Source organism: Exophiala dermatitidis, assembly GCF_000230625.1.
Source record: "Exophiala dermatitidis NIH/UT8656 unplaced genomic scaffold supercont1.3, whole genome shotgun sequence".
Taxonomy (NCBI): Eukaryota; Fungi; Ascomycota; class Eurotiomycetes; order Chaetothyriales; family Herpotrichiellaceae; genus Exophiala; species Exophiala dermatitidis.
Window position 1 is genome coordinate 3,546,544 of NW_008751648.1, and position 22,892 is coordinate 3,569,435.

General features: G+C 53.0%; 7 protein-coding genes across 7 annotated transcripts; 1 reads left to right on the forward strand and 6 right to left on the reverse strand.

Moving 5' to 3' along the window:
- Positions 1–599: 599 nt before the first annotated feature.
- HMPREF1120_04278 (succinyl-CoA ligase subunit alpha) lies at positions 600–2,747 on the reverse strand (the record flags this gene model as incomplete). Its single annotated transcript, XM_009158398.1, has 2 exons — positions 600–664; positions 722–2,747. 2 exons carry the CDS (start codon positions 2,745–2,747, stop codon positions 600–602), a joined length of 2,091 nt encoding a protein of 696 aa, XP_009156646.1.
- A 1,193-nt stretch (positions 2,748–3,940) lies between these two features.
- HMPREF1120_04279 (uncharacterized protein) lies at positions 3,941–5,436 on the forward strand. Its single transcript, XM_009158399.1, has one exon. It carries the CDS (start codon positions 4,504–4,506, stop codon positions 5,068–5,070), a length of 567 nt encoding a protein of 188 aa, XP_009156647.1. The 5' UTR covers positions 3,941–4,503; the 3' UTR covers positions 5,071–5,436.
- A 282-nt stretch (positions 5,437–5,718) lies between these two features.
- HMPREF1120_04280 (uncharacterized protein) lies at positions 5,719–6,104 on the reverse strand (the record flags this gene model as incomplete). Its single annotated transcript, XM_009158400.1, has 2 exons — positions 5,719–5,781; positions 5,862–6,104. The coding sequence occupies 2 exons, from the start codon at positions 6,102–6,104 to the stop codon at positions 5,719–5,721; spliced, it is 306 nt and encodes a 101-aa protein (XP_009156648.1).
- Positions 6,105–7,063: 959 nt separating this feature from the next.
- Positions 7,064–7,636, reverse strand: HMPREF1120_04281 (uncharacterized protein; the record flags this gene model as incomplete). Its single annotated transcript, XM_009158401.1, has 1 exon — positions 7,064–7,636. The coding sequence occupies one exon, from the start codon at positions 7,634–7,636 to the stop codon at positions 7,064–7,066; it is 573 nt and encodes a 190-aa protein (XP_009156649.1).
- A 1,388-nt stretch (positions 7,637–9,024) lies between these two features.
- Positions 9,025–12,448, reverse strand: HMPREF1120_04282 (uncharacterized protein). The gene is made up of 4 exons (XM_009158402.1): positions 11,253–12,448; positions 10,703–11,174; positions 10,210–10,328; positions 9,025–10,143 (listed from the first exon to the last, which is right to left on the reverse strand). The coding sequence occupies exons 3-4, from the start codon at positions 10,287–10,289 to the stop codon at positions 9,078–9,080; spliced, it is 1,146 nt and encodes a 381-aa protein (XP_009156650.1). The 5' UTR covers positions 10,290–10,328; positions 10,703–11,174; positions 11,253–12,448; the 3' UTR covers positions 9,025–9,077.
- A 39-nt stretch (positions 12,449–12,487) lies between these two features.
- Positions 12,488–17,695, reverse strand: HMPREF1120_04283 (uncharacterized protein). The gene is made up of 4 exons (XM_009158403.1): positions 16,845–17,695; positions 16,542–16,734; positions 16,217–16,487; positions 12,488–16,165 (listed from the first exon to the last, which is right to left on the reverse strand). The coding sequence occupies exons 1-4, from the start codon at positions 17,015–17,017 to the stop codon at positions 13,539–13,541; spliced, it is 3,264 nt and encodes a 1,087-aa protein (XP_009156651.1). The 5' UTR covers positions 17,018–17,695; the 3' UTR covers positions 12,488–13,538.
- Positions 17,696–18,624: 929 nt separating this feature from the next.
- HMPREF1120_04284 (uncharacterized protein) lies at positions 18,625–22,881 on the reverse strand. Its single transcript, XM_009158404.1, has 2 exons — positions 20,930–22,881; positions 18,625–20,883 (listed from the first exon to the last, which is right to left on the reverse strand). Exons 1-2 carry the CDS (start codon positions 22,131–22,133, stop codon positions 18,878–18,880), a joined length of 3,210 nt encoding a protein of 1,069 aa, XP_009156652.1. The 5' UTR covers positions 22,134–22,881; the 3' UTR covers positions 18,625–18,877.
- Between the last annotated feature and the right edge of the window lie 11 nt (positions 22,882–22,892).

Genomic DNA, 22,892 nt, shown 5'->3' on the forward strand with positions numbered 1-22,892 from the left:
CGCGTTGCCTTCTGGGTGTAGAGCACCCTCTACTGTATCAACCAAGAAACTGAGATACACTTGCCCATCGAGTCAGCATATCGACATCGATATCGACATGCACAGAGGTCAACTTGCCATTCGAGTCAGCATGTCGATATCGACATCCATCCACAGAAGTTCATTGCGAGCCGAACGACGGGACGGCTCCTGCTCCTGGGACTTAGACTCCTTGGACACAAACCAAGCCTGAAGTCTTGAGTCCGGCTTTGCTGGGGTACGGGGTAGATAAGGTACCTAGGTATGTAGGTAAGCCACGTATGCTGTCAATGATAAGCCTTGGGTTGATCCATTCCAGTTCATGCTACAAGTCCGCCGGTCTGTCGGGGCCAGAGCGAGTTTCTCTCCTCAAAACTTTGTGCAAGCACTTTCGGCATGTCGCCAATTATGTTCCGAGATATGCAGATATATATGCGCCAGGGGCCAAGGTAGATTGCAAAGCAAGCCAACTCCCTAAAACTTGGAAAGCCCTTCGAAATGCAGTAGAATTCTCAGTGGATATCAGAAAACAGATGTGTCGCTTTATGGCGGTGGTAGCTGGTCGACGTCGAAATACTGATCTACTCCATCTTTTCCGTGCCTTTTGCAATTGCGATTGCCCGAGCGGCCGCCTCTTCAAAAGAATCTGTTGTCACGCTCATCAGCAACTGTTTGGCCAGTTCAATTGTTACTGGTGACTCACCAAAAGCGTCTAATTTAAGACCGCTCTCCTGGATCAGGCGTTGTCCTTCGGCCTCACGCGTCCCACGGATCCGAACAACGACGGGTACTTTCAAGTCCAGATCCCGGAAAGCCATCAGGATACCGTTGGCGATCATGTCGCCCAGAGTTAGTCCTCCAAAGATATTAACAAAGATGACCTTAACTCTGGGGTCTGAGGTGACAATCTTGAAGCCAGCTTTGATTGTCTCGGAAGTCGCTTTGCCCCCAGTGTCCATGAAATTCGCTGGATGACCGCCCCGAGCAACCAGCGCGTCGACCGTGTTCATCGCCAATCCGGCTCCGTTGACAATGGTCCCGATGGTGCCTTGGCCCTCAAGCTTGACGTAAACCATGCCATACTTCTCAGCTTCTACCTCCTCTGGCACCTCGCTTTGAATGTCTCGCAAGGCATGGATGTCAGCCTGGCGTTTCGAGCTGCGAAAAGCGGCATCGTCGAATCCGAATTTCGCGCCCTGAACTTGGAGGCTTCCGTCCTCGTCGAAGGCAACTTTTGTTTGAACTACAAAGGCCTCTTTAGACATGAAGATGTCGAGAAGCTCTGTTATAAGCTTTTCCAGCCCTTGTTGACCCTTTCCAGAAACTCCCAGATGTGATGACACCTGCTGAAGCATCTCGGGAGAGGTCGGGGCATTTGTTCCGTACCCAAAGGGGAATTTCCGGGAAAGCTGAAATGCACGTGAAGGGTCTGTCGTGGGTGATGCAATTATGCAGGGCTGTCGCACCTCCCGGTCAATGGAAATGGCAACGAATTTCTGCTCTGGGACTGTAGGGGTCTTTGCCGTCTGAATTCCCCTTGCTGCCAGCATATCGAAGGCTTGTGATTGCTTGATGTACAGTGACCGTCGCTGTACCCCTTTCATTTTGTTTAAGTGAGATGTCTTCGGTCTCCTCCTCTCGGTATGGTAACTTCTCTTCTGAGCTGCTCTCGGGTCTGAACGGTTGTGAGTGCCATTTCTGGAGCGTCGGGAGAGCAACGCCTCCATTCTGCGGCCGAATTTCTCTGGATGATCGACCACGGTCACCCCCACGTCCTCTAAGATCTTGATCTTCTGAGCAGCACTGGCTTCTCCCGGTGCCGCCCAGGCTCCGGCGTGGCCCATGATGCGGCCTGGAGGTGCCTGAATGCCTCCGATCAAAGCCATGAAAGGTTTCGGGTTTTCCGTTCGTCGGTTGTATCCATCGATCCACTCGGCCGCCTTCAACTCGGCGCTGCCTCCGATCTCACCTATCATGATGATGCCCTCGGTGTGTTCATCTTCGACCAACACTTGGAAAGCCTCGACAAAGTTGGTGCCGGCGAGGACATCTCCGCCCATGCTGATGCAATAGGTTTGACCAAGGCCAGCACGCGTGGTCGAAGCCACCGCCTCATAGCTTAACGTGCCGGATTTGGCGACAATACCGACTCTCCCTTCGGTGAAGAATGGCAGAGGCTGGAATCCGAGCCGACAGCGACCCTGAACATTGATGATACCGGGACAATTAGCCCCTACTAAACGTGTTTTGGACTGGGTCCGTAACATCTCGTGAATTCTCAGGGTGTCATGGAGGGGAATATGTTCGGCGACAGCCACGATGAGAGGTATTTCATTCTCAATGGCTTCCTCCATGGCCGTAACAGTCCCGTCTCCGGGCACGTAGATGGCACTGGCATCAGGTTTCAAATGTTGAACCGCCGCTCTCACAGACGGCAAGACTGGCAAACCAAGATGTTCCCCCTCGAATCCTGGCTTCACTCCCCCCACAATATTGGTTCCCCATTCCATTGACTCCTTTGCATTCATAGTGGCCTGGCGACCTGTAAATCCCTGATACAGCACTCTGGTGTGCTTGCCTATCTTGAGATTGTTGATGGTGTCGGCGTATGACCGGGCGGTTGCAGAAGTGGTGAATGGAGCCACATTTCCACAGGTGCCATGCTTTTGTAGAGCTCGTCGTGAAGCTATCTGGGACCGGAATCCTCGCGGCAATTTGATCCTGGACATCACTCGAGGCACGGCCGAGGCTTGAAAATGCGCCGTCCGTAAAACAACCAAGAAAAGGCTGGACGAAAACACGAGCTCGTCCCAAGGAACTAATCGACACCTGGACCGATTACACGACCGAGGCGCTATCGTACTTTCCAACAATTAATTGAATGAGGGGATATACATATGGATATATACCATGTCTATGCGGAGACACGTAGAGGGAGTTCGGCACAATCTCTTTGGCTAGAGGCACATGAAGCCCAGCGAACCCCGAGGTCGGCGAAGGAGGAAGATGGAGCAGGGCAAACCTACGGTTGGATGAGGAGGAAGAGGAGGCGGAGGAACAGGACAACACCCGGTCGTCGAGACGCACGACATGGCCGATGCTGCCAGTCCGAGACGCTAAGAGTTTCCGAGACGGCAGATGGCGATCTCGGGGGACGAGGGTCAATTTCGGGTTCTCTCAGACTGAAGAACTCGAACCTTACGTTGAGAACGACGAAATCGGCCGGGTGACAGGTCGCAGCGGTTGATACCTGTACAATGTATCTGTCTTGTGGCCCTTCCGCTCCAAGAACTGCCTGCAAGTGACCGTTCTCGGAGGAGACTCCCCGGACAATGCGTGCTGGATGCTTGAAATTGGGGCTCCTTGAAGTTCTGGGTAGCTCTCGAGATCCGACTACCTTGGTTCAAGTTGGTACCTGTAGGCACCTTGAATGGTTGATGGCGAGTGCCGTCCGGGGTTCACCCTCCGCATCCATGGGTGACACGCAGTGCCTAACTGAAATGCACCTAGGTACTTGTGCCAGCCTTTAGGCTAAGTTCGTGAGGTCTTTGGGCAGGCAGTTTTAGGCATGGCAGGCCCGAGCATTACGCCTGAGGAGCCTAAGGAGCCTTCAAGCCCAAACGATGCCGCAGAGGAAGACCAGCTTCTAGTCCAACTAACAACTTGAATGCCAGGAGCACCACTGGCCGCATTTGACCTGAGATGCTCCCCAGGTGCTCCCTACTATTATTTTAGAACCTTATAGGCAGGGACCTGACCCCAGCTGCGCTCTTGAACTACTAGTACCGGCCGACAGGTAGCTGGCCTACTAGCACTGTCGTCGTACATTACTGGTACTCCAAGATGGGAGATCCTGCGCTCCATAAAAGTAAGACACGGCACGATGTCATTGCCCCGAACACGCACGATCGAGTCCCTGGAGTCCCGCCCCAACTGAAGCTCAAGCTTCGCACCCCTCAGCTCCATATGTAGCATCATTGGCACCACCGATTACTCCCCATTTCTACCGCGGGAGGGACGACGACGCAGTTGCATACATCAGATAATTCGTCATACTCGGTCGCGTGTACTTGACGATTTTGCGAAGCACTGCAATGCCAGTTCTGTGCAGCGTAGGATCCAAGCTGAGATCCCAGTCCTTAGCTTATTTAACTGAATGATACCTTACTACTTCTCTGATGTTCTCAGCTCTGTCCCGATGGACTCGACGAGGTTTGACGTTTGACCCCTATGCCGCTGCCTCTTCTTCCACTCTGAGACTTTTTTGACCACCCATTGCAACTTCAACCTCAGCTCAACACCAAGCAAGCTCCATCGTCTTTCCAGCAGTCAGCACCGCTCACTCCTCGCCTGCCAGCCGTTGAGCCTACCTATCAGCTCGGGGGTACCGGCCTCCCAAGCGTCTGGTTTGCATAGGGACCACATTGTACTAGTATTGGATCGACACCGCTCAGCCCCGAGTCGTTCCTGGGAGTGTCGTTTCAAATGGGTTCCCCGAAAGCAGCCGACCTGCACATAGACCTGCCGCCCAATCCCAAACCGAAGGTGCTGGCGAACCAGGAGCGGTTGGCCGAGTCTTGGGAAGATGAAGTGGCCGACGACGACTCGTCACTCGACGACGGCCAGACGCCCACCGAGGGTCCAAGCGGCGAGGTTAAGCCCGTCATGCCCAAGAACCCGGCGTTGAAACCACCTCCACCGACACCGATTTCTCCGGAAACTGCTGGTCAGCATATCGACTGGAGTCCTGCCCAAGTGCTCGGGGGCGGTCGTCCCAAGCCAGTCTATAGCCCGCCTACGCCGTCGACCCCAACCGAATCCGACCGAGAACGAGAACGTCGGAGGCCAGAAAAGACCACGGCAACGGCCAGTCGGTTGATTGCCGCCGGCTTGGGCATTAAGCCTCCCAAAAAGACGGAGGAACAGAGACAATATGATCGGGCGGTCAGAGAGCAGGAGATTCGACGGAGAAACAAAGAAAAGGAAGAGCAGGCGCGTGCAAGGGAAGCTGAGGAAAAGGCCAAGGCGGCGATCTGGGACAGTAATCCATGAGCGGGAGTACGATGGTGGTGGATACAGGCGGTCAACCCGGGCAGTCCCATCGTTGATACCTGTGCATATGTTGCAATACCAGGAGAGTCCATGTTGATGGGCGAAGACTTTGTCAATGGATATCCGTAGGTAGTAGATATGGGATGGTCAATGTAACATCAGTCCGTTGTCTCTGCCATTGACTGTAACCACGGACCGCACCTAGACCGTACCGACAACTCTTGCTGTTGCATGCCCTTGAACAAGTCTCACTTAGCAGGCCGGAGCGACATCGCGGGGATCAGTCAAGAAGAGGACAAGATGAATGATTGCAGAGAGCAGTAAACGAGGAAGATGAAAAATGTTGCGCATGATCAGTTATTTCCCAGCACACACAGACACACCCTGTGGCCTACCCGTGTCAAAACCCGAGCGCCCTTGGTCCTTGTGTGAGTCAAGCACCTAAGCAAAAAACAGAACCCATCTCCGATATCCATGCACAGCCAGAAGATATGGAGGTGTCCATATCTTTGGTTCAAGCTGCAAGAGACTTCTACTCCCACCTCCCACCGATAGAGCAGCGCGTCCTTGCCATTCATGCCATCATCATATCTCACTCGATCTCGTTGGCAATCCTTTTTCGCTCCCATCGAAGCAAATGTCATACATCTAGGCACAGCCACCAATCTGCTCCTGGTGGACTTCAATTGAATCGCCGTCCTGCATTTCGAGCTGTAGTAGAGTAGAAACCATTTGTCAGCCACAAAGCAAAATTGTAAAGCCGTAGAGAAGAGAGCGAGATAAAAACATACCACTTCTGGCGTGTCTTGAGCCTGGACTTTTTGACCTTCGAACAGAAATCGCGCCGACCTGATGTCTTTGCCTTGCCTCTCACAGAAAGCCTTCATTAATTTCTCTAGTTTTGTAGTCCGCTTGATCTTGAAAAAGACTTCGTTGTTTCCATCAGTGACTTTGATGTTGAGGTGCTCGTTCGCACCGGCAGGGGCCCCGCCATCACCGGCGCCATTGGGAGAGGGTTGTCCTGCGTCCGACATCTTGGATTTATCGAGAGGTGTAGAGGTGGAGGAAGTGAAACGTGTGGTAACGGTTTCGGAGGGTTTGAGTTGGTGTTGCAGTAGTTATCGAAATCAAGGTGGCGGAAGCGCGACCAGAGAAGGCGGATGGATTTCGGTCACTGCAGTTCGGAGTTTAGTGGTTTTGCGCCACAAGGTAGTCCGGGCGAGAGAGCACAGGGGCCCTTAGCAGGCTTACCGTTCAGTAGAAAGCGCGCAGGAGGTTCAATTGGGAGACTTGTGGGAGAAGAGGGCGGAGGGTGCAATAGATATAGAGAGAGTGAAGAAGAGAAGGAATTGAATCGATCTGCAGTCACGGTGCCGGTGGTTGAAGGTGAAGTTCAAATGAGGTCAAAGTCACAGGCGGCAGCGCAATAATAATAATAAAATGATGTGAGATGGCAACCAAATAAATACCTTACGCGCACGAGCGAAAAAGGCCCGACACCCTCAAGTACAATTGAATGTTCAGTTACCATCAATCTCAGTTCAGGTTCATTTCAACCACTTCATCAACCTTTCAACCTTGAAGTTTGCCACTTTCATGCATTGATTGTGATGTGCTTGTCTAGTAGCGACAAGGACAGTACAATGAAGCTGCTTGTTATGCTTCAACTTCGTACAACGGAAAGCATAGTAATAAGTGTGTCTGCCTTCATGCCTTTGAATGAGCAGACTGCAAGGCTATGGAAACTTGAAGCCGGTGTCTGCCGATTCTCTCCTTTGGTGCCCTTCAAGTTCCCCCAAAAGCTCATTCTTCTCGTTCTGTCTCTTTCGTTTCCTTTCATTCATCAAAGCCTGCCAAAATGGAGCTTACAGCACAAATACAATAATGCCATTCTGGTGATTGTTCGGCATCTCTCCATGATTCCAATTGCGGTGGCTCTCTCCTGACGGTTGATTGTGTTGCCGCATTTTCATTCCCATTCCCATGGCCATAGTCACCGCTTCACCTTGGCTGAGGCCGAACAATCTGCCCCCTGAGTATGACACCGGCGCTCTCTCAACTGTGCTTGAAACTGCTGGCCCCAAGCCTCCCAATCCCCGCCACTCGTATCCTCCTGCACATCCACGCCCACATTGCCACTGCCAGCCAACAATCCTGATGGCTCATTCCGATCTCTGGCATCGCGTCTCCTGCCTCTCGAGAAAAAGCGGTAGCGGTTCCTCCCAGCCGCCGGCGCCGACGATACATGAGTCAATACCTCGACTGGCATCTGTCTCTGGACATCGTGTTGGAGGAGCGGCGGCGTGAGCACAATATACTGCGGCTGTGGAGTAAAAGAGACAGGTTTGGGTCTGCCCTTCGGGTCGACAACTTGAACATCTTTGCCGCCGCGGTTGATGTTGTTATTGTCCTCCCGACCCTCAGGCTGCTGCGGGATGAAATCTTCCAGTGATACTAGTACAGGGTGAGGAAGGGGCAGTCCAGCGACCACGACGGCTTTGAACACCGTACACAGGAAAAACGCAATAGCCAGAAGCTGGAAGTTCGCCGACGTGCTCGGTCTCATAGTCTCGAATCTTAACGTTCGTTTCGGGCCTTGTCGTGGTTATCGATTTCTCAAAATGGAATATTTGGCTGCCCTTTCTCTCCTCTCTCCTGCGTCGGTTCTCGCTGAAGGCTGATATCGTTCGGGAGTTTCACACTCGCTTGTTGTCTCACGCCTCGTAGCTGGCTTTGCGTTGGAAGAACAGACCAAGCAGAGTTGATGGACCGCCTGCTCTGCTCTGTTCTTGCTCTTCTCTCTCGGAATGGATGGACTGGACAGAACTGCCTACAGACTCAGATGCTCCTGTTCCGTTGCGTTCGGTTCGGTTCGCCTGGCTGTGAAAGAAGGAGGAATAAAATAACCCTCTTTGTTATCTCTGAAATCGTCCACGGAAATCGAGAATCGATCTCGGCAAGGCCATCTGAAGACTATTGATTATTACATATCTACGGGCTTGTCCAGTCCCAGCCACACTGCCACTGCCAGAAACTAGCAGTTGCCCTCCCGTCGACGGGATCGCGGATCGGGGGGGATGGACAGGCCTGAAACGGAAGTGACAGATGTCAGATGTCAATAACGTCAACGCAAGGCTGGATAAAGTGGACCGTGGGACACGCCCCCAGGGGATCTGAGACCTCCATAAACCCTGAGTTTCCGAGTTCAGGATTCTGAGACCTTGACATTGATTGGGACCTCCGAGTCGTTGAGAGGTTCAGCTGGCTCCGAGTTGAACGTCTCAAACTTGAAGTCCGGTGGAGAGGATTATATTGATTTGGACTGGATTGGGCAGATCAACTTACAGTATCCGGGTTGAGCATCGGCATGGGCAATGGATATGGGCATGCTCGCTTTCCCCTGTGATTAAAGTCGAGTGAAGATCCAGGGAGACTGTCGTCCCGTAGTGGTACAGTAAGGATGTTAGGTATCTTTGGACTACTACTACTACGATGTAGTCTATCAAACAAAGCAAAAGAGGAGAGTTGAAGTTGCCGAAAGCAAAGTCCGTTCTGTTATTCCCTTGTCTGCAGTGCTTCTCTCGATACTGTAATCAACCTCTGCCAGTGGTGGACTGCAGTACTGTGGTACCTAATGGCCAGGTACATACAATACTTCCGAAAAATACCATATGTAAGAACGTACAGTGCATATCTACCAGGTATCCTTGCCGGTAGATACCGTGGACAGTACAATATTTCGGAACTCATCTTCTCCCCTCTCTCCTTACCTTACAGCCCTCAGCCATCATGGATAACAATCTTATTCTTGGTAGCCTGTCCCGGAATTCGATTCTCCTTGATGCCAGCAGCTGAGTGGATCTATCATCGTCATCATCAGTCGTCAGCTGAAATAGCGAGTTCAAGTTCACATCCCATCTCTTTCATGATATACTACGGACTACAGTCAAACACTCCTGTTTCAAAGCACATTCATCATTGCCAAGATACTGGTACCTATACCTAAGTTACACCCACGTACTTGGCTGCTGGCTGGTTTGAGGTGGAGGCCGAGGCTGTCTGTTGCTGATATCCCCAACACGCACAGGTCCCGTGGCAGTCGCACTGCTGCCAGCCGTTCTCTCTGTCCTCTGCGAGGGCGAGGGCACCGTGGGCTGATATTGTTGCTGATGCTGATGTTGATGCTGCTCTCCTTGACTGCCCGACCCGCCTCCGCTATCACCTCCCAATCCCCGCTTCATCATCCTCCCCAAAATGCTCACCATCTCAGCGGCATCTTCAAATGAGTCGTCGTCCATCCCCTCCTGCGCCTCGTACACATGTCGGATGCTCACTCGGGCCATGCGCCTCGACTGCTCGGGATCGTGGAGGCTGTCATAGATATACGCCACGTATTCGACTTTGACCGAGAGGCGTATCGGATGGGATCCCGGGAGAAGACGCTCCGCCAGCTCATTGGCCTCGCGAAATGCTTGCGTCGCATAAGGTCGGTAATCCTGCAGTGGGAGCAAAAAGGTCGCCGTGCCAACATCTTTGGCCGACCCTGACCCCGATCCCTTGGTGTAGCTGTGTGCGGTGTAAGGATATGAAGCGGGCAAAGGGAGACCCGGAGGCGTTCGTGTCGCGATACCTCCCACTGCCGCACCTAGACTAATTGCTGGGGACCGTCGTCGACCGCCGCCATTGGTGTTGTTGTGAGGGCTAAAGGTCGGTTCTGTTGGACGCGGATTGCCAGGCGACTTTGGTGACAAAGGATCGGGAAAGGGAGAGAAAGACCCCGATTTGGAACGGTTGATTCGGTCGTTGACCGGCGGGTCGTTGTGGAACAAGACGAAAATGTGGTAGAAAGAGGCCCTTAGCTTATAAGACAATACTCGAAGCTCAATGTAATTGCGCACCATGGGAAGCACATATTGCTCCATCATGACGAGCCCTTCGCGCGCCAGCCATAGGATATGATGAATGAGATGCCGGGCTTTTGGGTCCCGAACAGGATCCAACCGTTTTGCCCGACGTGCACGAAGAAGCTTTTCTGCCAAAATCACCGAAAGACCCAGCACTCGAAAAAGGAAACTACCCGTAAAAATAAGTAACTTGGCCCAAGCCTGAGCATGGTTTGTCCCGCCATGGTCGACTCACCTTGAAAGATAGTTGTTCTCCGTGGTGGTAACTTTGGCAAAATATCCCAGAAACTTTTGGTCCACTTCCGAGGAGGCCATCCAAAATGAATACAACGCAGGATCCGCCCGTGGATGCCACTGCCGAGACAGATATGTCAGTTCAACGAATCTCCGCTCCCTTCGAGTGTGCATGGGGGCCAGGGGCGGCTGGGTCTTAGGGTAAACGATCTCCATGTCTTGCACCGGAGCCTCGACGCCCATGAAATTCAAAGGCAATCGGGGCGGCGGAGAGCGCAACAAATGGACTGTAACTGGACGCTTCGGGGTCGCAATCCAATGGTTGCTATGGTACAACACAAGAAGAAAAGACCGACTTAGGTCGAAGTGAACCTGTCAACGGACAAGGTACTATCTAGACCACAACGCAATGTGCTGCAGAGGGACGTGAATGACGAGGACTGGTGTATCGAACATAGTTGGTGCAACGAAGAAAATAGCAGGGTGCAATTTACCTCTAACCGCCCGACTTCAAATTAAGCGCCTGCAGAATGAATTGAAATCCAGTGTCGCCGAGAAACTCCAGAGTCGGACATAAACCTTCAAACTTGCTCCTTCGTCAAAGATGGCACCGCGGTTTTGGTTTTCAAAGACAGCAAGAATTTGTCCAAAGATAAACGAGGACGTTCCGTGAATGTGCAAATCCTGCAAGCCTAGAACCTTTTTTCCTGGACAGCCAGCTCCCCAGCAGATGGCGTCTTTTTGTTTGCGTATTGAACGAACGGATGGTCTGGGGTATCTCGTGTTGTGACAGACAAAAGAGGAATCGTAGGTTTTCTTTGCCGCGAAGCCAGTGTGATTAAGATTAAGTACTTTGATGCGCTGTTGTTACAAGAGGTACAGGGGGGGAAGGCAAAGAGCGAATCCGGGTAGAGCTTGGACAAGGCACTGTAAAGAAAGACGGCGACGTGCTCAGGCTGTGGGTTCCTGTCGCCATTGTCAGCTAGAAGCCCAAAGATCTCGTTCTTCAAGACCCGCCGGGGAAGTCATCGAAGTCGGTCTTACCCTGAGATCTGGGCAGCAGGCTCAAGAGAGGCGCAAAATGCCTATTCGCCCAACACGGGATTATTGTAGCCAATGGTCGGTGGACAAGTAGACCCGGTCTGTATTGCGGTCGCAGGAAATCCCGAAATGAGGCTGTAGGGCACAGGTTGTTTTCGCCTGATGCATGATTGTATCATCAGGTGAACACGGTCGGGCGTGCGGACTTGCTGGTGCCAGTGTCCACAGACCGTCCAACACTTATTTGAGCTTCACTTGGAGCGGTCTGCTGGCTGGGCCAAGCGGATAGACACCAAGTATCGGGGCGGGCCTGGGCTGGCGGAGCCTTCTGTGATCTGACTAGTAGCGACACCGCCGGAAGTCGGCAGTAGTAAGAATCGATCGCAGAGTAGCACTAGAGCGCCAATGAAGTGTCCCAGAAAGATCAAAGAGATTGTGCGAACAGTGGACTTGGTACAAAACGAACGACTGGAGGAAACCCTCGAAAACAGGAGGCTGTGTGGTGGTTTCCGCCTAAATCATGAACAAGTCAAGGGTGACGGGAGAGTGCAGACGAACAGACCGGAACATGCATAACCATCACGCTGGAGAACGATGAACTGGTGTCCGCAAGTCTGCGTCTGTGGGAGGAGGGAAAGACGATGACAAAAGCCGGTGAGACGAGAGGGTGAGAGCGAAGCAATGCTGAATGACGGAGCTGCGAGGCAAGCTGCAAAAAAACGTGCCAACGCATCAAGCGCGTGCCCCTTGGTCAAGATCAAAGATCCTTTACCTGGTCGGCGATAGCGTGTTGACCAGCGTGGAGTTCATGGACCAGGGTACCACCACTAGGCCTGCTACTAACAGTAGTCTTGTCGAGAGTTGTACCAAAGTCCAGCATCTTTCCTGAGGCCCTGGAAAAGCCACAAACCCGTCCGGCAAGACTGCCTCGCCGCACACGAACCGCGCTGTATCATCTCGGTTCCGTTGGAAACCAGACTGACCGCCGTACAGCCGAGTAGCAGGGTTCGAAGCGATCGGCCGTGACGGGATAAAGTGCGCGAACAAGAGGGAGGCCAGGCTGGAACGCCCAATACCCGGTCCCCCTGTAGGTGCGGTTGCAGCAATCAACACAGAGAAGGAAGCATTTTCTCGTCAGTTGCAAGGCATAAAGCGACACTACTAGTAAGGGAGCAAAGATGGAGAGCAGTGGGATTGATGAATAGTCAATGGAAGAAGTAAAGAAGCACAGGCGGAGACTTGGAGAAGGTCGTGAAAAATAGAACAATGGTACTACTACCACTGCGCTACTATTGCTGCTACTACCACTTCAGCAGTACTACTACTAGACGAACTGTGCAGTCTGTCTGCCGCCTCTCAGGCATTGATGATGATTGTAGGCTCCCAGTCGACACGCTTGACACTGGCAGCACTGACATTTTAAGCAACACACCTCACCAGCACTTGATATCGAGGTTGGGGTTCTACTCCTGGCCTACTACTAGTATCTCGCTGCCAGGACAATCCACGCCGCCGACTACAAATAGACAGTCGCTGATGAGGTGCTCAATCGCAATGAGGCGGAAGCTCTCGTCACCGGGACTACCTCGCACCCTGCAGGGCCTCAGTCCTCTCCTCTTTGTCCTCCACGGCGAGCCTCTCCCTTCCTTCGGCCTGCCTCATCACGTTTGAGGAGCCTTCGTCTGCCTCCACCGCATTCTGTAGGCGAGAATGTACTTCTCATAGCGATTCCAGCTCAAATCCACCACCACTCAGTTGGGCGGTGAACACCTGCCCTCTTCTCGTCCCCGTAACAATACTTCTCTTCAAAACATAATTGGTAGTCCAGGTCCGAAGCACCCATCGCCAATGCTCCTGTGTGCAGCTTTGTTTGCCACTCCAGTCTTGTTCAGAGTGCTTTGGCCCAGCCTGATTCACTGGTCAGCTGGTGACATAAGTGCACCATATATGGCGAAGCACGGATCATAGCGACAACGACCTTGAGACAGCAGCTGTGAGCTTTATAGCGTAATATTGTTTCCGATTTCAGGTTGGCTATACCGCTGCTGGTCGAGTGTCCAGATGTTGAATCAATTTCAGGGCTAGTACCCCTGATGGGAGAAGCCCTCTTACAGAAGGCAGCGATTGCGCATAAGAATGAAGCTAAATCGATAGCCCCAACCTGGAAAGCCGCAAGGCCGGATAGACTCTGTTGCCAATCAATGGGCAAGCGAGCATGCTGTGTCTTCATCGTGGCGAATGCATGGACGTTTCAATGTGTCCATTCTCCGCTTGCAGCATCGTCCATTGTCATTTACCATCCTCCAGACCTCCTTCCATCTGGCCATATCCTGGTCCCTGTGGCGGCCCGTTCATCACAGGCCCATGCATTGGAGTATGCATTTTAGGTGGCATCTGTCCATAACCACTACTCATAGTCCTATGTTGCATGGGATACCCCTGGTGAGACGTCTGGCCGTACTGATGGCCACCACCATAGCCTCCCCGTGGCACGGGTATATGTTGTTGTGGATACAGCATCGGTGCTCCTTGATTCGACATGCTGAACATCATGTTGGGAGCTGCTGGATGGCCTTGTTGCGACCCCTGTTGCATCATCATTGGCGCCACTCGCCCAGGGCTGGTGTAGCCCCCATTCTGCTGAGGATAGATGTGCCCTGGAGTAGGCGAATAGACGGGTGCTTGATGATTGAACTGTGGTGGAATAGCCATGTAGGGTCCATTGGACGGTTGCTGGACCATCATCGGCGCCCCCACTTGACCCACCTGGGCGTGCATCATTCCTGGTGTTCCCGTAAACGGTCGCATTTGTACTGGGATTTGACCCGACGGCGTACCAAAATATGGTTGTTGCTGATATGCCAACTGAGCTGGGTGCGCCATGGGGGAAGCATAGGTAGATGCCTGGCGAGATGGAATGCTTGGGGAAGAATATACACCTGTGTTGCCGGCACCGAATTGCATACGGTGACTGCCATCATCGTACTGGTGCGCGTACTGTGGCGTCCCACTGTGTACTCCCTGCTGAGGCGCGGCGACGTGTGGCAGATTCGCAGGGCCATTCGGAATGCCTACCACTTGTCCGGGAAATGGGATATGACTAGATCCAGAACGACTCTGTGCAGGTGAAACGGCTGACATGATGTACTGCTCAAAGGCCTCTTCATAAGTCTTCTGGTCATTCTCCGTCTTGACAGACCATCTGGGTCCTGTCTGGAAGGCGTTGGGGATTCCGCCATTCGCACTGTAATCTCTATGTGGCTCTTCAGGCTTTGCAGCGCCGTCACTCGGCTTCCGTGAGATCTCCTCCTTCATGCGTTTGATGGGATTGAAATATTGAGTAATGGACGGTCTCTCCGATGCTGGTTTAGGTTTGCGATGACCAAAAACCAAAGAAGGGCTGGCGGTCCGAGAGATGGATCCTGTCCGATGAGTTGAGCCAGGGCTAGAAGGAGTGTGAGAAGGACCACTTGGATTGAAGGCAGCGGCGGTGGGCCGGAATTCCGAAGCTCTGACATTCAGACTGAACTTACTCGAGGCAGCCGAGGTGGGAGTATGCATATTCGAGCGTTGAGGGCTAGTCATTCCATTTTGGTCCGCCATTGGCCCAGTCGGGGGCACGCGACCATCAATAATGGGTATTGGAGCGGGAATGCCGTAAGGCTGAGCAGGTTTGCGATCTTGCTGATGTGAGCCAAATCTAGGCTGATGAGGGGCATTGTTGTTTCGACCTCCAAAGGCTGGTGGTTGCTGTTGCCCTTGTCGATCAGCTCGTCCTGCTTGTGCAAAGCCTCCTCGTCCACGATTGAAAATCTGGCGGTCGTTGGTAGCTGGCTGTGGCTGCGGCACATCGGCCTTACGAGCAGTATTGGTGTTTGTTGATGCCGACGGGGTATTGGCGGCTGTGGAAGCTGATTCGGCAGTTTCCTTCTGGGCCTTCTCGATGATAGCTTCTTGCTTCGCTGGATCCTTGGCCAAAATTCCGACCAGATCGCTGGGAATCGGTGTCTTCAACTTGAACGTCTTTGAAAATCGGAGAAGCTCATTAAGCTTCGCCGTCCGATCTTGATTCTGCTGTGCCTTACGCTTTTCAGCCACTCGCTGCTTCTCGAGGTCAGCAAACTGCCGGAACTGATTGAGGACCTTGAACTCGACATTTTCGGTAGGTCCCTGGGACACAGGCGCTTTAGCTTGGGGCGAGGACTTCGCATTTGAAGCGTCTCCTTTCACTGTGTCCTTCGTCGACGAGGTTTGGCTCTCGCGTGCCACAACAGGTGCAGCCTGTCCGGACACGGCGACTTGATCCGCAGCATTGGTGTTGTTTGGGAGACTTGCTGTTTTCTCTGTTGGGGCGGCTTTGGCTTCTGGAGCCTTTTCATTCTGGACACTCGATTTAGCAGGGCCAGACAGCTGCGCCGAGATGATTGCCGGGTCGACAGGAACACCGGGAACCGTTGCTTGTCCAGTTGGGGCCCGTCTGGCGGGAGGCGTATATTTATTGGGTCCGCCAACAGGTAGGGGAGGCAACGCAGTGTCCTCACGGCGAACACCACTGTATTTCTCCTCCTCGTCGTCACCATCGTTCTCCAGTGCCTGACCGCGTTCTTCACGAATATGGGGATTCGCAGAAGCCGCCGCTTCTATCTCTCTCGCGATTCTCTCAGCTTCAGCTTCTCTGCGTTTGTAAGATGGAGAGTTCCGGTCAATGGTTGTAGTATAGAGGTTCTCATCGTAGGTACTTTTAGCACCAAAAAGTTGCGAGTTGACAGTGAACTGGTCCCAGCTTTCTGTGTTCGAGGACTCAAGGGAAAGGTCGACGTTCTCAGGACCTTCGGGCACCCATTTTTGCAGCATGCGCTCTCCACGATTCTGGTTGCCGGAGATATCTGCATCGGTTTGGAAACCTGAGGTGGCGCCTACAAACAAACGGTCAGCTATGTTCAGGGATAGAGGGGAGAGCAACGAACCATTCCCAAGCTTTGTGTTCTCCGGAGGGGAGAATTCGGGAATCACTAGGTCAGTCACGTCTTTCAAATCGAAGTTCATCGCGTGCTCAGAAGTCGAGCCAACTAAGGTCGCTTCCCGGGCGACAGCACCGTTCGCCTGTCCCGCAGTTGTAGCAGGCGTCTTTTTGACCATCTTCAATGTAATCTTGGAACCTGCGGGACCAAGGACGGAACCAGACAACAAGCCCTCGTATTTGTCTCCGGACTTGACAACGACAATGATGTTAAGACCCTGGCAGTGTGTCAGTCAAGGTGTTCGCAACTGCAGAGCAAGGATGAACCATACGACCGCGGCTCCAAAGAGATACATGAGCCTCTCATGGGCTTGGTTGTCCGATGTGCCCACCTCTTTCGGTCCTGCCGACCTCATACTGTTCGAACCTTTGGCTTGGAAAGCGTTGCCATTCTGCTGTGCGGCCATGGGGCCCCGTTGCCAGGCCGGGTTCGACGAACCCCAACCCTTCTGAGTACTAGATCGGCTGCAGGAAATGTTAGCCGGGTGTCCAAGACAAAACTGCGAAAGGAAGCATGTAATCGCTATTGCCCAATATTTTAGGGGTTGTGGGTGAAATGGGGAAGCCAGGCGTACCGTGAAACCCCATCAACAGGACTTTGCTTGCGCCCTGCGTCGACAGTCTTGGTGTTGCTGTTTGTTCTCATAGTCGTCCGCGCCGAACCATTACCATTGTGCTGGGCGTGACTGTTGAGCAAGGTGCTGGAGGAATTTGTGCTGTTAGCGGTGACGCTGGCGGCAGAGGCCATTAGCTGCAGTCGACTGCTGGCAAGGTTGCACAAGAGGCCCGAGAGAGCTGAATCGACGGGTCCAGCCAGTCAGACTGCGCCCTGAGGCGACCAAGCGGAATGTCTGGGGCGAGGAAGACGTCCAGTGGTGACTCGTGGACGTGCGGTGGAGGTCGCGGAGGGCACGAGCCTCAGACAGTCGAGAGTGCTCTAGAGAGGTGACGGGAACAGACAGCGCTACTGCGGGATGGGGTCTCTCAAAACAAGCCGAAGAAAAGAAAGGGAGTGACGTGCAAGGTGGACCGTGAGCCAGACCTTGAGAAGTCAAGGAGAAAGCGGCAGTATCGCGGACTGCAACTGAGAAGAAAATGTGTGGGAGGGATGATGTGAGGATGGAAATAAACGAGAAGGGAAGAGAGGAGAAGGAGGAGGAGGAGGTTGTCGATGCGGTTCAGTTGTCAGGTTGTCGGATTTGGTTGTGGTGCAGACAGACCAGGACCAGGTGTGAAGCCGCAGACGGGGAGGCAGTAATATTTTAGCAGTGCTAGTAGTGGTGCAGTCGTAGCAGAAGTCGTAGTAGCCAGGGGATTAGGAGGAGTAGTCTTCACGTTTAGGCGACCGGGGGTTTGAACGCGTGAACGCTGGAGTGTGAAATGAGATTAACCACCGCCTAAGGTGCAACTCTACGGCACGACCAGCTTCTGCTCGTGGGTGCTACTACTACTGGTACTTCACTCCTTGCAGCAACCAAAACAAACAAATGATCATAACTTCGAGTTGTGGGTGTTTTTGACTCTGTTCCATACTATTTTTCCTAGTAGTCAAACTATAACCACGAACCACGGATGCCCAGAACATAAAGAGCGCCAGAAGACACGCGTAGGGGTGGCTTCATTGGGCTTGAAATGAAAGTTCACTCGTACAAATCACAGGGAACCATCTCCATTATTAGGTGCCTGGCAATCCGCGCCCTGTCAGTGTAATAGTATGGATGCTGTACTACTGACACTGCTACCTTATGTGCCTGCCTGTCTGCCTTGTCATCCACAACTTGGATGTTGGGTGCGAGTAGAGGAATTAATTCCCTGCACTGCTATAACCTGGCAGTTACCATATTGTACTGGTAGTAGTGGGGAGGTGCCCAAGTCGCAACACTGGCAGCATTGCCCAATTTCATGACTACGACCTCCTGTAGTTTGTAATTCTCCGCTGTTTATTCGGAGCTTCAAATCTGTTCATAAGCACTAGACAGTCCTCCTTGGTCTGCCTTATCTACCTGAGGTATCACCACCCGGCACGTATATACCAGCACTGCAGTGTCTTGATCAGTGAGTTTCATGTTATTGCTATCCCAAGTTCGAGTTGTTATGGTGTGGCCACAGATTTGACCCACTAATCCTGCTGCGTTTCCCGGTCCGAGTCGGCCTCCCAATCGCTAACGGTCTAGTACGAATTTCGCATCCTCTCTTGCATTGTCATTTGCTCTTGACAGCCGGCGGCAGTCGCCTCACCCGACGGAACCCCATATTCCCCGTAACTTCCGCCGCAAATCGTTATTCGTCAAGCCGTTGACGCAATTTATGGACAAGAGACGGAAAATAAAAGTCAGGTATCAGGGCATAGTCAAAGGGGCACGAAATAATGGTTGGCATGGCTCATTACACCCTACAAGCACAGCACAGTACAGATGTGAACATTAAGTCAGGAACCATAAACAACTAGCAATTCACAGCCCAGTACACTACACTGATCCATATGGTCATGGCCGTGCTCAGTAGTGCCTTCAATCCATGAGCAACCTGAAGGGCCTCCTAGTAGCACCTTGATCCATTCCAAAAACCCTGCGAATACAATAAACGCCGATTGTTCATTCAGTCCACATCATAGTCTCAGTGAGTTGAGAATCGCCGATGTCATGGATCGATATTGGTTCATTCCACCTTGCACCTTCTTGAACTGGATACCGTGAAGTGAAAGAAGAGGAATCTTCACGATATTGATCTCAAATTTCAACACAAGACGTGCACCAGGATCGTCTTGTACTCGTGTTCGTGTTGCCGCTCCGTCATGAGACTGCTCGCCGTGGCGTGCTTGTTGGATGTCTTCTTCCGACCCTTCGGAGTTCGTCACGAAACTCTGATCGGGATGTCTCCTTCTTGTATGATGTCGACTAGGCCGATCGTCTTGAACCTCCTCTCGGTCCTTTCCTCGGAATGCACCACCAAATGAGATTCGTCTCTGATGGCCTAACGGGCCGCGGGCACTTTTCTCGTCGTCCAAGCCTGCGCTGGGCTCCTTGATTCCCTCCAGATTGATGCTGGGCGCATGTCTACAGGAGAATCCTCCTTTAATCACCGTGTACTGAACCCCAAGCTGGTTTAGGACTCGGATGATATCATGTCTGATGAACTCTGGAGGCTTGCTACTGGTGGTGGCAGTCGAAAACAAACCTTTCAGAGAGGCTGGCTTGGAGATTTCTGTGCTGGGCGTATCGGGAAGTGCCGCACTGTCCATGGTGTCCGCCTCGTCTCGCATGTCCGCATCCGTCTCCTCTGGAACATTGGCTTGTCGGTCTCGACGTTCCTCATGGCGACGCCGCCGAGCTTGAATGCTCTCCTGTCGGGCGTGCCCAAGAGACTTGGTTCGGCTAGTCGTGGGTGTCCGTGGGGCCACAACGGGGCTGGCATTCGGAGCAGGCTTGTCGCTGAGCTCAACACCGCGACCGCCTTTACCCGCATTCACGCTGGATTGGTCCGACCCGCTTGTTGGCGGTGGCTCAGGCGCAAGTGATGGAGAGTCATTGCCAGAGGCGCCACGCTGCAGCAGCCGGCGTGGCCGGTAGTCCGCTGAATTAACGCTGGTCGACCGACCCAAGAACTTTCCAGCTTTGGACACTCCTCCACTGGCACTGAGAAGACCTTCGTGTTGGGGCTGGCTTCCCCCTGCATGATGGGTGGTCGGACTGGGATCTCTACGCCTAGCCCGTCGAACAGAGAAGGATTTTCGGGGCGCCGCAGTCGAATCTTGGGGTGGCTGAATGTTGAGAGCAGGAGGCGGTTGTGGACGTTCTGGCTCTCGTTCACGATAACGTCGGGTGCTGAATCTCCGAAGGAGGCCAATGGCGGTTCCTTCTCTTTTGACCGGTTGGTCAGGAGGTGGAATAGCCGTTGGTGAAGTCGCACTGGGGCCAGGCTTTCTTTCAGGAAGATCAAGCTGCTTCATAGCATGCACCACATCATCTTCACCGTTGGTCCGAGCACGTGGCCTCGCCCTGCCTCCTGTGGCCTTTTCGCCCGGCATTTCCGGTGCAAATGTGTTTGTATGGGCTGCCTCCGGTGGAGGTAGGCCAGGGAGTTTGAGCGGCGCGTCGCTTGGGGTTATGGGCATGGCCAAGGCACCCGGGTTCTGCTGATTCCGTTCCCTGTCGCGCTTCTCTCGCGCCAAGTAATAAATTGATATGAGTGGACTATAGGCATTGAGAGGGTCATTTCCGCGGACTGCTTCGGTGGAAGGAGTTGTTAGACCTTCTCGGCTTATGGAATTCCTTCGCCTGTAGAAGTCGAACACTCCGCGTTTCTTCTCCGTGTTGCTCGACGCATGGCCGAACTCTTCTTTGGTGGATCTGCGGATGGCGTTCTGGTAATCCTCGGATTCAATAATGCGGGTCAATTGCTCTGTAATGTAAGCCGAAGAGCCAAAGTCGAAGCCTTGCATTTTGTCAATGACTTCGGGATCCAGAGGCAACTGGAGCGGCTCTCTGTGGGGAAGGTAGTTATCAGGAGGACCATTAAAGCCCTTTGTCATCCAAGTATGATTCATAATTTCCTGTAGACTAGCTCGCTCCCGAGGGTCGACAACAAGCATTCGCGATATGATGCTCTTGCATTCTATAGAGTATTAGTAAAGGGTAGCGAAAAAATGGGATCATCGTACCAGCTGTCAACCATTGAGGATAGTCAACCACTCCTCGTTTGATTTTGGCATGCAATTGAGGCATGCTTTGGTCGTCAAAAGGGACCTTGCCGCAGACCAGAACGTAGAGAACAATCCCAAAACTCCATACATCCACCTCGGGACCGGTGTACTGACGAGCTTGCAGCAACTCCGGAGCAGCGAAATACAAACTTCCGCAAAAGGTTTTTAGCAAAGAGCGGGGCGAGTAGAGGTTGCTCAGCCCGAAATCAATAATCTTGATGTTGCCTGTCTTGCTGATAAGGATGTTTTCAATCTTCAAATCTCGGTGGACTATGCTGTTCCGGTGACAGTAGTCCAGAGCACTGGCAATTTGACGAGCAAACTTCCGGGCTTGCTTTTCCTTGAGCCTTCCATGTGCGATAATATAATCGAGCATTTGCCCACCATTGACATATTCGAACAGCATATACCAGTGGTAATTTGTCCGCTGCACATCGATCATGCCACAGATGTAAGGGTGGCAAAGCAGAGACACCATGGCGGCCTCCCTTGCGGTTCGAATCTCTTTGGATCGGTCCGCCCGCTCGTCCTTTGCGTTTCCATGGTCGTCGATTGTTTGCCTGGGGACAATCTTGATTGCTGCTGTCTCTCCCGTCTCGACGTTCTTAGCAAGCTTGACCTTTCCCATGCTGCCTTGGCCAATTGTCTTTCCTAACGTCCAGGTACCCGTCTGCGCTGTGATTGATGTCCGCCTACGGCCGACAGTGGGGTATATTTGCGCGGCATGTCTCTCGCTCTGCGTCGGAGGAGTTGGCGGAGGTGGAGGCTGAGAGGATGCTCCGTTTGCTAGGACTGTCGTAGGAGCGGTCAAATCTTGACTGTTGCGTCGCGACCCTGGACGGGAAGACGTCCTCCCATGTGACGATGAATCTGCTTCGTACTCCCCTCGACCTTCACGGGAACTCCGGCGTGAGGAGGGAGTTCGTGCCATGTTGCTCTGTTCGAAGTCTCGGCGGGCAACATTCGCAAGTGCCGCAGGGTTGGCAGGCGGAGGGGTCTCGTATGAGCGTGATGCTGATCGACTATGGGTTGGTCTATGGGTGGTCGAGCGCGTTCTCGAAGGTTGCGAGGGCGAGACTGGGGCATAAGATCCTGAAGTATTGCGGTTGGAGGAATTCCGCCGCACCATGGATGGCGACTGCTGGGAAGCGGCTGTAGCCATCTGGCCGGTAATGCCAGCTCACTGCGGCCTCGTTGTTGATTGCCCGGGGACGAATGTTCCGTTTGCAGCAGGAATGTGGTGGACTTGCAACACGCACAGACAACCGCAGTCCTTTAGCAGCCCGTAGGCTTCACGGCCACAAGGCTTCGTGTTGACACGATACTCGTAGTTGTATGTCTCTTGTCTTGCTGCCAGGGGCTATTATGAACAGCCAGGGTTGATGCTGCCGAAGGTGGTCTCGAAATCGAAGGCCTCAATCATCGTCAGCGGGTTGACAGCAACTTCAAGGACGACGTAGGGTGACAAGTTCGGTGAGGGCGACTCAGTGAATCAGCGCGTCAAGGCAGATACGAGTGATGATCAACCAGCTGCGGACACAGATGCGTTCTTTGAACATCTGGACGCCTCCAGGCTATACCGTAGGTTGGGCACTGATATAGAACTGTTTGTTGTTTGGGAAGCGCAGGCGCAGGCACGGCCGTTCCCTGGAGCTGACAAGTCAGGCCGGGCTTAGGAGCAGGACACATTCAAAGAAGGGGGCTGCTAGCTTCACCTTGCGCCTATGTTGTACAAAGACAGGTCTTCCACCAAGGAGGTCGATCAAGCAGCCAACGAGGTCCAGATAGCACTTGGACCGCCTTCAACGCGGCACGTCACCCCAAGTCTAGTGCTCCGTACCTACGAGGTAATAGGTAGGACACGAGTCGGGTGTACGCACCACTCACTCCACCCAGCGGCCTGCTTCTCGTTGTCTGCGGT